Source organism: Polistes fuscatus, unplaced genomic scaffold (assembly GCF_010416935.1).
Source record: "Polistes fuscatus isolate 324 unplaced genomic scaffold, CU_Pfus_HIC Scaffold22, whole genome shotgun sequence".
NCBI lineage: Eukaryota > Metazoa > Arthropoda > Insecta > Hymenoptera > Vespidae > Polistes > Polistes fuscatus.
Genome location: NW_025113099.1, coordinates 2,044,554 through 2,056,697, shown reverse-complemented (window position 1 = coordinate 2,056,697; position 12,144 = coordinate 2,044,554). Strand labels below are relative to the sequence as shown.

General features: G+C 31.6%; 1 protein-coding gene across 1 annotated transcript in view; it reads right to left on the bottom strand.

Moving 5' to 3' along the window:
• Window positions 1-12,072, bottom strand: part of LOC122517913 (trace amine-associated receptor 9) — a gene marked incomplete at its 5' end in the record, with an annotated part of 45,967 nt that extends 33,895 nt beyond the window's left edge. The window contains 2 exons of the mRNA XM_043636531.1: window positions 7,488-7,613; window positions 11,830-12,072. Of these exons, the coding sequence (XP_043492466.1) occupies window positions 7,488-7,613; window positions 11,830-12,072 (369 nt within the window). The remainder of the gene's footprint in view (window positions 1-7,487; window positions 7,614-11,829) is intronic.
• Window positions 12,073-12,144: the final 72 nt, after the last annotated feature.

Below are 12,144 nucleotides of genomic sequence, written 5' to 3'. Positions count from 1 at the left end.
CTATAACTGGTCTGAAATTTCTGCCAATAATTTGACAACGGTACGTTTAGTGTTAACGTTTATAGTTTTTTATATACGTCAGCATTAAAATATTATTAAAATAAAATGTACAATGACTGAAATACAAGGGGAATTTTCGGGGGTGGGGGGAAGGGGTGGACAATCTTTGATTCACCAAATAGCACTATAATTGGTCCAAAATTTCTGCCAATAATTTTACAACGGTTCACGGTACGTTTAGTGTTAACGTTTATAGTTTTTTATATACGTTAGCATTAAAATATTATTAAAATAAAATGTACAATGAATGAAATACAAGGGGAATTTTCGGGGGTGGGGGAAAGGGGTGGACAATCTTTGATTCACCAAATAGCACTATAATTGGTCCAAAATTTCTGCCAATAATTTTATAACGGTACGTTTAGTGTTAACGTTTATAGTTTTTTATAAATATTATTAAAATAAAATGTACAATGACTGAAATACAAAGAGAATTTTCGGGGGTGGGGGGAAGGGGGTGGTGTTGGAGAAGAATAATACATTAAACGTGAAACACGTTGGAAAAGTTTGTCGTTCGTGACTCAAAATGAATGCTTACGAGTGCGTCTTAACGAACGTGTAATCTCCTCGTACCCCCCCCCTTTTATTTTCTCTCCTCTTTCCTTCCTTCATTTTTTTTTCCTCTCCTTCTTCTTCTTCTTCTTCTTCTTTCTCTAATTCTCTCACGTCGAAAACGTCGTCGTCGTCGTCGTTATTTTACATCGAATCCGCTTAGGAGTACTCAAAGTCCCGCTAACGAGCAAACGAGTTTCAAGAATTGTACGAGAGAATCGAACGAATGAAAGAGCGAGAAAAAAAAAACATACAAGGAAAAAAGGAAAAGAAAAAAGTAGAAGAAAAAATAAGCCGCACTCGCATCGTTCTCGCAAGAGAGAGCTTTAGCTTTTAATTTCCACGTTCGTCACTGTCGTTGAGGAGAGAAGAGGAGAGGAGTGGAGAGGAGAGAAGAAAGCTGTTTCTTCGACACGCTTTTCACGCTTGAAAGCTTCGAAATCATTCGATCGACAACGTATGACTTATATTTTCTCTCTCTCTCTTTAAATCTTAACATATTCAGATATAAAGCCCATATATATTGGTGGTGTCAGGATGACAACAAGTAACCAAAACCTTCTAAACCTTCTAAAGTTTCGTAATTGTTCGTCCAAAGTAAACTCGATCTACCGGCAAGCCGACAACTTTCGTAATTACCTACCGACCTGGATATAAGATATACGAGGCTGTACGTTGATACTCTCTCTCTCTCTCTCTCTCATTCCCTCTTTCCCTCTTTCAAACTACCTCTCGCTCTCCTGAATCTTGCAACTCCAAACCTACCACCCCTCGGTTTCCAATCGTTTAAGAACGCACCTCTGCAAATCCGTTTCGGCGTCATTGCACCTATCGGTTTTCCCTCTAAACTGCACATCGTGTTTCGAGAACATCTTCGAATGAACCAAAACTGACTGTTCAACGTTTGAACATTTTTTACGAAGTAACCAGAGATTTAACACGGATTTGTATTTATTTGTATGGAATATTAATCAATGTTCGGATAAAAATCATTAACTAGAATTCAAGAACATCTTCGAATGAACAAAACTGACTGTTCAACGTTTGAACATTTTTTACGAAGTAACCAGAGATTTAACACGGATTTGTATTTATTTGTATGGAATATTAATCAATGTTCGGATAAAAATCATTAACTAGAATTCGTGTTAATCTAATGTGAAATCATTTTTAATGTGAAACATGTGGTTTAAGTGAAGTATGATTTTTATTAATGATATATTACACACATTATTATTAATAATTTATATCAAGGACTACTTTTATCTTAATTGTTTATAAAACTTTGGGTAATATAAATTAAATAATTCATTTTTAGTTAGTGATTTTTAATTGAACATAGATAATATAAATTTAAAAAAAATCATGTTATCCTACAATTTCTTTTTTTCTTTTTTTTTTTTCTTAAAACGAAAAATAATGAGTAAAAAAAAGAACAGAAAAATAAAATGATTAATCCGTAGTTCGTGCCAGGTAATTATACGGTTTCTAAGATATTAATCGATTTAAAAAAAGTAACGCGAAAAATCGGAAAGAAAAAAAGAGGGAAAGAGAGGAAAAGAACAAGAGATTGTGGAACGAGTATACTACTCTGAATATTTTCAAGAATTCCGAGTGAATAAATCTGAAAATTGGCTGGTACGTTAGACAGGGCTCCTTCAACGAGTTGTTATGAAATTGTTCTACTATGAGAGAGTGGGAGGCTCTACTTCGAGATGACTGATCCTAAATATTCTTTCCCTCTTTCCGAAAGTAAATCGGATCGAGACATTTCTAGAGTAAAATACTCCCAAAACCTTTCTTTTTTTTTTCTTTTTTTCTATGCAATTACGATCCCATTGAAAGTTGAAAAAACGAGACGTATGAATAATATTTGAAAATCTTGTAGATAATCAAACATTTTTTTCTGTTTTTTATTCAATAAAATTCAAATAAGGATTAATTTTGATAAAAAAAAATGAAAAACAAAACAATTATTAGATGAAAATTGAAACATTTCTAAAGTAAAATACTCCTAAACCTTTTTCTTTTTTCTTTTCTTTTCTTTTCTTTTTTTCTATGCAATTACGATCCCATTAAAAGTTGAAAATAACGACGTATGAATAATATTTGAAAATCTTGCGTATTAAATAATCAAACATTCTTTTTTTTTTTTTTTTTTTTCAATAAAATTCAAGTAAGGATTAATTTTGATAAAAAAAGAATGAAAAACAAAACAATTATTAGATGAAAATTGAATCGAATTCGATCGATACAGCATGCATGTTGTTTCTCTCTTTCTATTTCACGAAGTTGGAACGTTACCAACCAGGATCATGCGAATGCAACAGAGAAAAGAGATAGAACGAGAGTGCGTGATTTGTCGTCAGAGATATAGAAGTGATTTACGATATCCGAGCAAAAGTGCCGCCACTATGGCCACGAGTACCGCGACGTTATTTCCGCTTACAAGCTAGTAGCTTAGTTTACAAACGATATCGCGATTTTCTTCGAGATATCTCTCGTTTCTACTATCCGAGTAAATATATATAATATATATATATATTCTTTTTATTTTCTAATCTGTTTCTAGATACACGAGTACTTATATAAACTTACGAATCATCTCTTATCCAACTTTCAACAATATCTCTGACTTACTTAATGGATTATCATGTTGAAGAGAATTTCGAAAAATGATTACATGTTATATAAAATAAGGTAAAATTATTTGTTTATACTTATTTCTCGTTAGATGAAATATAATATGATTTACACAGAACAATTTTCCTCTCCTGTCAACGATACCTTTATCCTATAATATCATCTGATAAATTTGATATCATTAAAGTGAATTTTTAAGGAATATCACATTTAAAAATAAAAAGAATTATTAATTCATTGCATAATGTTTATTATTATGTGTTGTACGTATTTTAATAAAAAACAAATATATGAGCCGTTTATTTTGAAAGTGGCCTAACTCCATTTTTCATTTTTTTCCGGTTACCCACGGTAACATGTACAGCTTCAAATTATCTATCAATAAAGCATTTAAGATTTTTTATATTCCGAGTAAATACGGTCATTCTGGACACATAAGTTTTCAGAGTTAATTGAATCACTGAACCGTTTATTTTAAAAGTGGCTTAACTCCATTAGGAGTAGAGATTTTGGTGTGGTAGAAATGGCATTAAAAAAAAATAATTTACTGTTTGTCTCCCGAGAGTATTACAATATTATCAAAAAGTGTCGGAAAGGTAATAACTTTATTGTACATGAAATGAGACAAGAAGATTTTGTATCAACAATATTATTAGAAGACGCAATTTTTAAAAGGGTCAAGAATTCTAACGGAGAACCAATAAACTGGTTAAAAATATGTTGGATGCGTTTTGTCAAAAATGAATAAGATTTTCTATAAGACATCAATGAATGAGAACGAAAATTTGAAAGTCTTGAATTTAATACCACGTCGGGGTAGACCAAGAAAGTTCGAAAATATTGTATTGACACCACTGTATAAAAATATAAGACAAATTACAACCGCAAAATTCAAGGACATAATTGACTTATTACGATATATACCACCGGAACATCATGATTTCTTTAAATCCCTTTCACATACACAAAATGTAGATGAGTAGAAAATTGTTTTGTAATTTATGTTTGTAAAAATATTTTGAATCGCATAATTTATGTTTTCAAAGTGTTATAAAGATATGTAAAATAAAATAAGTATTGTTTATTCGCAATTTGAAGCATCTTAAATTATGTTGAATGGACTTCGGTTCCTTCAAATTTTATAACGAATCTGGTTGTTAATTTTGAAAGTGGCCCAACTCCATTCTTGGTAAGAAAACGCATATTATTCACTTAATAATTGCCATTATTTTAATGGAACTGTAAATTGAACACCTTTAGATACACTTAAACAACATAACTCATTGTTATTCTTTATATTATATATTTTTAATTGCATTGAAACGCAAACCTTTAAATATCTCAATTTAAGGTTATATGGAGTTTGGCCACTTTCAAAATAATCGGCTCATATATAGAATTGAGTGCAATCTAAACCAACTAATTCGTACAAATTTTACCGAATAAATTCGTCCCGGTAAAAAACAAGATTTAAAAAAAGAAAAATCTTCATGAGATATTAAAAAGAAAAAGAAAGAAAGAGAGAGAGAGAAAATTTATTAGTAATTAGATTGCACGTAAAAGTAGAACGGAAAAAGACGCATCACGAGATTATCGTTGAGAGGAAAGTAAACCGATAATCTTGCCATCGTTGGCTGGTAAGTCTCAGAACTTGTGGCATGAGAGTACCGGAACTGCAACCACGAGTTTCTGCCCGTAATAATTTCCTTTTCGCTCGAGTTTCTCCTCCACCTCCTCCTCCACCTCCACCTCCACCTCCTCTCTCTGTCGCACTCTCTTTCCCTCTTTTGCTATTCAAGTTTTTCTTCGATCTCCGGTTAGGAAGTCACCGAACCGAGTTGCCTCAAGTTTTACGTAAAATACAATCAAGCAGGTGCGGTACCTTGTCGAGGGCTCTTCTTTTACCAATTTTCTTCCCTTTTTCCTCCGATTTAACCGCTACTCGTTATAACGATAAACGCATTTTTTAATATCAAAATACACACCCGTAATATTATCATAGTATCGACACGATCAACAACAACAACCATGGTGGTTAGCACCTTTCGAAAGTAACTTTCGAGAGAGTTTCAGTCGGTTAATTAATATTTTTAAAACCCCTTACCCTTCCCCCTTTTTCTTCCCCCTTTCCTCTTCACCATCCCTTGTTCCATTCTTCACGAATTTGTACGTGCAGTTACAGAACAATTTTGAAAATTCTAACCACTTCGACGAGATATCGCATTCTTTTACTTTTTTTTTTTTTTTTTTATTATTTTTCATTAATCAAATCCACCAAACGCGAGAATACGAATCGTTTATTTTAAATAAAAGCAGTATCCCATTTAAAACAGTGAAAATCTATTAACGTTTACATTTATTTATGCTCACAGGTTGATACTGTATATCTGTTTCTCATTTTCCGTTCTATTTCGATTCGATATTTTATGATTTACGAGGTTTAATGCGTTACGAGGCATTCGACGATAAATCATTCGTCATTTTCCCGAAAGTATGTTTTGATATAAAATAAATCAATTAAATGAGTCAACAAAATTATACGCAACTATCGGTCTACACCTAAGTAAAGAATACCAATTCAAGTTGATAGAAATTAAACAAGGTTCAATGAAACATGCATAAAAAATGAAATGAAGGGGAAGGAACGAAGAAATCAATGATAAATTTATTAGAAATATTTTCGTTGAAAATCGTAATAAAATAATGTTACTAAAAAATTATTTTAAAGAATGAACAAAAAAAAAGATATAAAAAGAGATTAATTATTATTAAAATAGGTACGAATAGAAGAAAAATTCATTGGCGCGATTTATTGTTCGAAAATTCATCGGTCTCATTTTCGTGAGTTGTTGAGTCCGTACGATAAACAACTTTTGAACTTCCCAATTAATTGATAGAGAGAGAGAGAGAGAGAGACTGATCTTATCGTTTCGTTTCATTACCTGTCCAATCATAACGTGATTGCTTTTCGACCCGATAACCTGTATCGATTTGAACCGAATAAAAAGAAAAAAAAAGGAAATTAAAAAACATTATGTCGAACGAAATTTTCGACACACACACACACACGCACGCATACATATATAAAAATAAAAATAAAAAAGAAAAGGAAAGTAAAGTAAAACCGATAAAGTATTTAAACGAGTAGCTACGCTTTTAAAAATAGGAATAAAAATGTCTAGTATCATTCATTGGTGGTGATGATAGTAGTAGTAGTAATAGTAATAGTAGTAGTTGTAATAGTAGTAGTCGAGGATCGATACTTGGCGATTTGCAGACTGCGAGAGATCAAAGGAATCTCTCGTTAATTAGTTAATACCATAGAAAGTTAAAGGAAGAGAGGAAAAGAGAAAGAGTGAAAGAGAGAGAGAGAGAGGGAGAGCTTACGAATCGCAGATTAAGTACGTTTCATTGAATATCAATTATATCCTATTCGGGTAAAGGGTTAACGTTCAACGAGATTAGATCGATTCGATGAAATTGTTTTCGTTTTACCATTCTTTTTCTATTTTCTTTTTTTTTTCTTGTATTTTTTTTGGTTTTTTTTCGTTAAAACTTTCCAATTATTTTATTCGAATTTTTATAGAATTACGGGTTTGGTACACGTGGGGTAGGTGTGTATATTATGTATATATGTATATATGTATATATTATTTTGCTAAAGTTTATCGCACACATTAATAATTTATAATGAAGTAGATTTAACCGTGCACAAGTAGTAATAGTAGTAGTAGTAGTAGGGAGTAAAATGTTAACATCTTGCAACGAGCGCAATTTGAACCCGCGAGCGGGTTCGTCGTTGAAGTCTCATATTGTGGGTGCGTGCTACTCGCGAACGTTTAATTTTATGCCCGGCGTTTGTTGAATACAAATCATTCGTAACAACGTGGTGTCGGGGATACTATTTCACAAGCTGCTAGTCCGCAGATGCGAATGATACGTGTGAGTTTTTGATGCGAGAATGCAAAATAAAATGAGAAAAAGAGACAACGACGACGACGACGACAACAAGAATAAAAAAATAAAAAATAAACTAAAAAAACGGAGACTTTGTTAAACGACACCGAAAGTTATAAATCGTTCGTTACTCCGACGTGTTTTAAAAAATAAAAATATAAAAAACAAAACATATGCGAGTAATTAAATGAACATATATTCGTTGGTTAGCTGAATAAAAAGGTGTTGTTAAAATGAATAAAATGATAGGATAATAAAATAGTTTTATAAATTACCTGAATTTGACAGACGACTTCGCCGTAAGGCCAGCATCCGTAAACCGCCGGTAAAAAGCCAAAAGGTGTCACCAAAAGACCGATTGCAAGGTCGTTGCTCGCTAGACTTGTCAGCAGATATCTTGGCTATAATGAAGTTTAAGAAAACCTGTTGATCAGTCTGATTCCCGTTGATAGCTTCTTCTATCTTTCTCATTCTCTCTTTCTTTTATCTTTCTTAATTTTCCTTAACTTTATCGTAACTTACTTTTTACCCCTTAACGAAAGTTTTATCAACGCACACACCAATCATCGATTTGTAATATCATTTATTTTTTTTTCTTTGTTTCGCACAAGAGATGGAAAAAAAAACTGGTGTGTGTACTTATGTACGCACGTAAGAAGTCATACTTCTTTGCAGTACCAAAACGAACATAACCTCAATAACCTTAAAAATAACTTCAAAAAAGACTTCAAAGAAAAAAAATAGCTTAAAAAAAAATAAATATTATTATATATATAAGAAAGAATAAAAAAAAGAAAAAGAAAATATGAAAATATAGATATCAGTCCATACTAAATATAAGAGAGATATATCGAATTATTTTATGCGTCAACCGTCATGGCGCTGTGATAGCATTGGTTCCCGCTCGATCATTTAAGTCAAGCAGCGCTAAGTACGATTAGTACTTGGATGGGTGACCCGCTTGAGAAAAAATGGGGGAAGAAGAAGAGAAGACAACTTCATGCCGTAAACTAGAAATCGTTTTGCCGCGCGTCATAAATACCGACAAACTTCATGGTGTCGTTTTTACAGACGCTCGGAAAAAAATCACTCCCATTACATTTTACCAAACGCGCCAAAAGAAGTATAACTTCAAAAAAACAAATTTTCTGATTTAATTAACATTTAAAAAGAATTTGTGAATTATCGTAATTTATATTATTATTTATAATTTAATTATTTAAAATAGACCATATTAAAGTTTAAATTTATATACGAATATATTGAATGATTTTTATTAAAAGGAAAAAAAGAAGAAAACGAATGAAAACATCCAAAATGACGAATTTCAAAGAAAATATTGAAATATTGAAATAATTGTAAAAATTATTTTTAGAATTGATCGACGAACATAGAAAAATTCGAATTTCCAACTTATACGAATATACATCGAATCGATGACGTTGAATTCAATTAACGTAAATTTGATGGTGAAATTCTTGTCCAACGGTACGAAACGAAACTTGATGTTCACGCGAATTCGACCAAATCCCAGACTTTGAACAACGGGAAACGTATCTTCTGTTTCTACTCTACCATAGACCGCAAAAACTTTTCTACTATTCAGGGAACGTTTTCGAATTGGAGAGAATAATAATTCATCGATCGTAAAAAGGAAAACAGAAATGGGTGTTGGAGATAATTCCATGGCTTTGCGAATAAATCCTCTTCCAACGAATATCAAAATTTACAACGTAATAATTGTTTCTTTTATTCAGCAACGGTAACTGTATTACTCTGATATAATATTTCAAAATATTATATCAAAGAGATATATATTTTCTATTGGAAATATAATTATTAACGAGAGATTTACGATTAAAAAAAAAAAAATCTACTTTTTTAATAAAAAAAAAATCGAAAAAATCGTCACGCATTAGCAGAGTATGAATTATTTGTATACAAATATTTACTATACGCGTGTACATTCAATACTTTTTCCACAAAATTCGTCGTAAATTTTGTCGGGGATCTTTTAAAAGGTATCTCTCGTTCAACGATATACAATACTAACGAAAAAATACTCGATTCATTCGAAACGATAGGTTTTTCGATTCCCGAATGTTATGGTGTGTGCGTGATAAAAAAAAAAAAAATAAAGAAACGAGAGAAATCAAAGATGTACGTCTATTACGTTCGATTCAGGGTAAAATGAGATGACTCGTAGATCGCATAGAAAAATAATTTCATTTCTAAGAATTTGAATCGAGGAATTCGTACAAAATATTTAAACAAACAAGTATCGAAACACTTACGATTCATAAGTTCATCAAACTTACTTCAAAAATCATTTCAATTAATGTGCAAATAACAATTGAACAATATTAAATCATGTATATCGATTGATCGAAATAAATTTGTATTAACCAATTACACGAAAGTGCATTTCCCAAAAATTTCTCTACATTTAGAAACGAAGTTTAACGATCATTCTATCTTTCTTTCTTTATTTCTTTTTTCTTTATTTGTTGTTGCTTTCGATTTATGTGACGTAGAATTTGTATTCCAAAAATCGCGTTGAAATCTATGAATAACAAGGCGACGTATCCTCGTGTTCTTTTACGGAATATCTGTCACATGGAAAAAAAAAAAAAGATGATTGGTGGTGGGACGAGAGAAAAAAATTACACGTGATAATATCGGTCAGAGTTAGTTCAAGCGTAAAATATCTTAATATTTAGAATTTCGATATATTTAAATAAATAAATAATTAACAATTAAATGTTTACTTCATTTATAAAACCTCACATTTTATTTTATGTATTTTATTTATTTTATTTATTTACTTAATTTTATATAACCTCACATTTATTTATTTTATTTATTTTATTTTATGTGGCTATTATTTTTTTTTATGGTGTACAACTTAAATGATCTTATCCTATACTCTTCGTCGAATGAATTACGTGCTACGGATTTCCTATTAATTTGATGTCTATATGTAAGTGATCGATACTTGTTCAACACACATCTACACACAGATAAGGATACACATCTACATACAAGTATTAAATATACGTAGAAAGTCGATAATAATGTCTAGAAAATAGATTGAGATGAACGACAAGTTTTATTTCGTAACATTTCGATTTAAATACTATTATTATTCATACGCATTAAATCGATCAAGAAATTTTACTAAACGCGTACCCGTCTACATTTATGTCAATGATATTAACCACCCCCCACCCCCACCTCCCACCCCCCCATTCCCCAACCATCCTTAACCGTTGGGCTAGATTTATTCGATTTGGAAAAAAAAGAAAAAAAAAAATGACAACGATCGTCTAAAGGGACACTTTGGATAGGACAAATACGCGACAAAATTCTCTAATGGATTCAACTTCTCCTTTTCCTATTTCCCCGTTCGATATCGTTTTTCTTCGTTTACATCGATATGAGATTTTTGATTTACCACGTTTCACTACGACACGGTAAATTTAACTTGAAGTTTTCGATTAACAGAATTGATGTATGAAGCTCGGCGGTTGTTTAAATCCACCACCCCTTTCCCCTCTCCGCCTCCCCCCTCTCCCTCCTCTTCCACCCATTTAAACGTTCAACATTATTTCTAATTTATCATAAAACATTTATTATAGTAATTTAAATGTGGTATTTAATTCTAATCGATTTGTAATACGAAAGTAATGATTATTAAAATTGTTCCAAATAGAACACCCTGTATATTCTAATAATTTGCATTTTAATATTCTCTTAAATCAAGTATTCGAGAATATCGTATATATGTATTTTATCGAGGTAACGCGAAAAGATTACAGGAACATTGATGGAAGGGTCAGAGGTATATAGATGCAACCTAAAAGGTATGAAAGGAATACGTTCACTACCCTTTCTCTCGATAACTTTTATCTACTATCGATCCTATTGCATTTTAATCTTTTTCATAAACGCGAACAGAGTGCTATCGTATCCTACACAATCATCTTTCTTTTTTCTTTTGATCGAAAACGTTCGATAGTAAAAATGTTCACTAAACAATAATAAATAAAACGATGATATTAAATAGAAATTATTTGAACGAAATAAAATAATAGTAACATAAAAATTACTAAATAATGAAATAAATTTTAATCGAATAACAATATTTTTTTACACGACTGACTGACTGACCTCACATAAAACAGTATACGAAAATATTCTGCAAGTTATCAAAAAATGTATTAATTATCACGAAAAATAAAGGGATCGATTGAAAATAGATAATATAATTTATTATTCGTGGAACATTAATCGAAGCATTATTAATATTAATATTAATATTATATTAATCCTTTTGTACTGTAATTATTGTTATATAGTTTGTTTTATTATCTCATATCAAAATTCAAATACAAGGTTTACTATTATTGTTTAATTTCTATTAAAATAGAGTGTAACTTTTAATCGCATATAACAGTGTCGATAATTAAAGCTGAATGAAACTGTTTAAGATTGATTTATTTTGTTCTACGAGTAAAGAATAATTATACAAGATAAAAATAATTTTAGTTAAATGATATCGCAGTACGAAAGGATTTAATCAGATAAATTATATCAAACGAATAAGAAATTTCTTACCTGTGCGTGAATGTATTTGCTATAACGTCTGCTGTTGATGACGCAAATAACGAGTAGGTTAGCAAAAAGTATACCAAGGCTGAGTACCAAGATCAAAGCTGCACGTAGCAATTCCCCAAATCCTGGCCCTGTCCAAATCGGTTCGGAGTTGCCGGCTCGCCAGCAACTGCTGTTGCTGAGTGCCGGCGCCAGTAGAATCGTTGTTTGTTTTCCATCCTCCCACCACCCAACACCACCACCTCCTCCTCCTCCTCCTCCTCTTCCTCCTCCTCTACCACCACCACCACCACCACCGCCGCCGACAGGTGTTCGCCT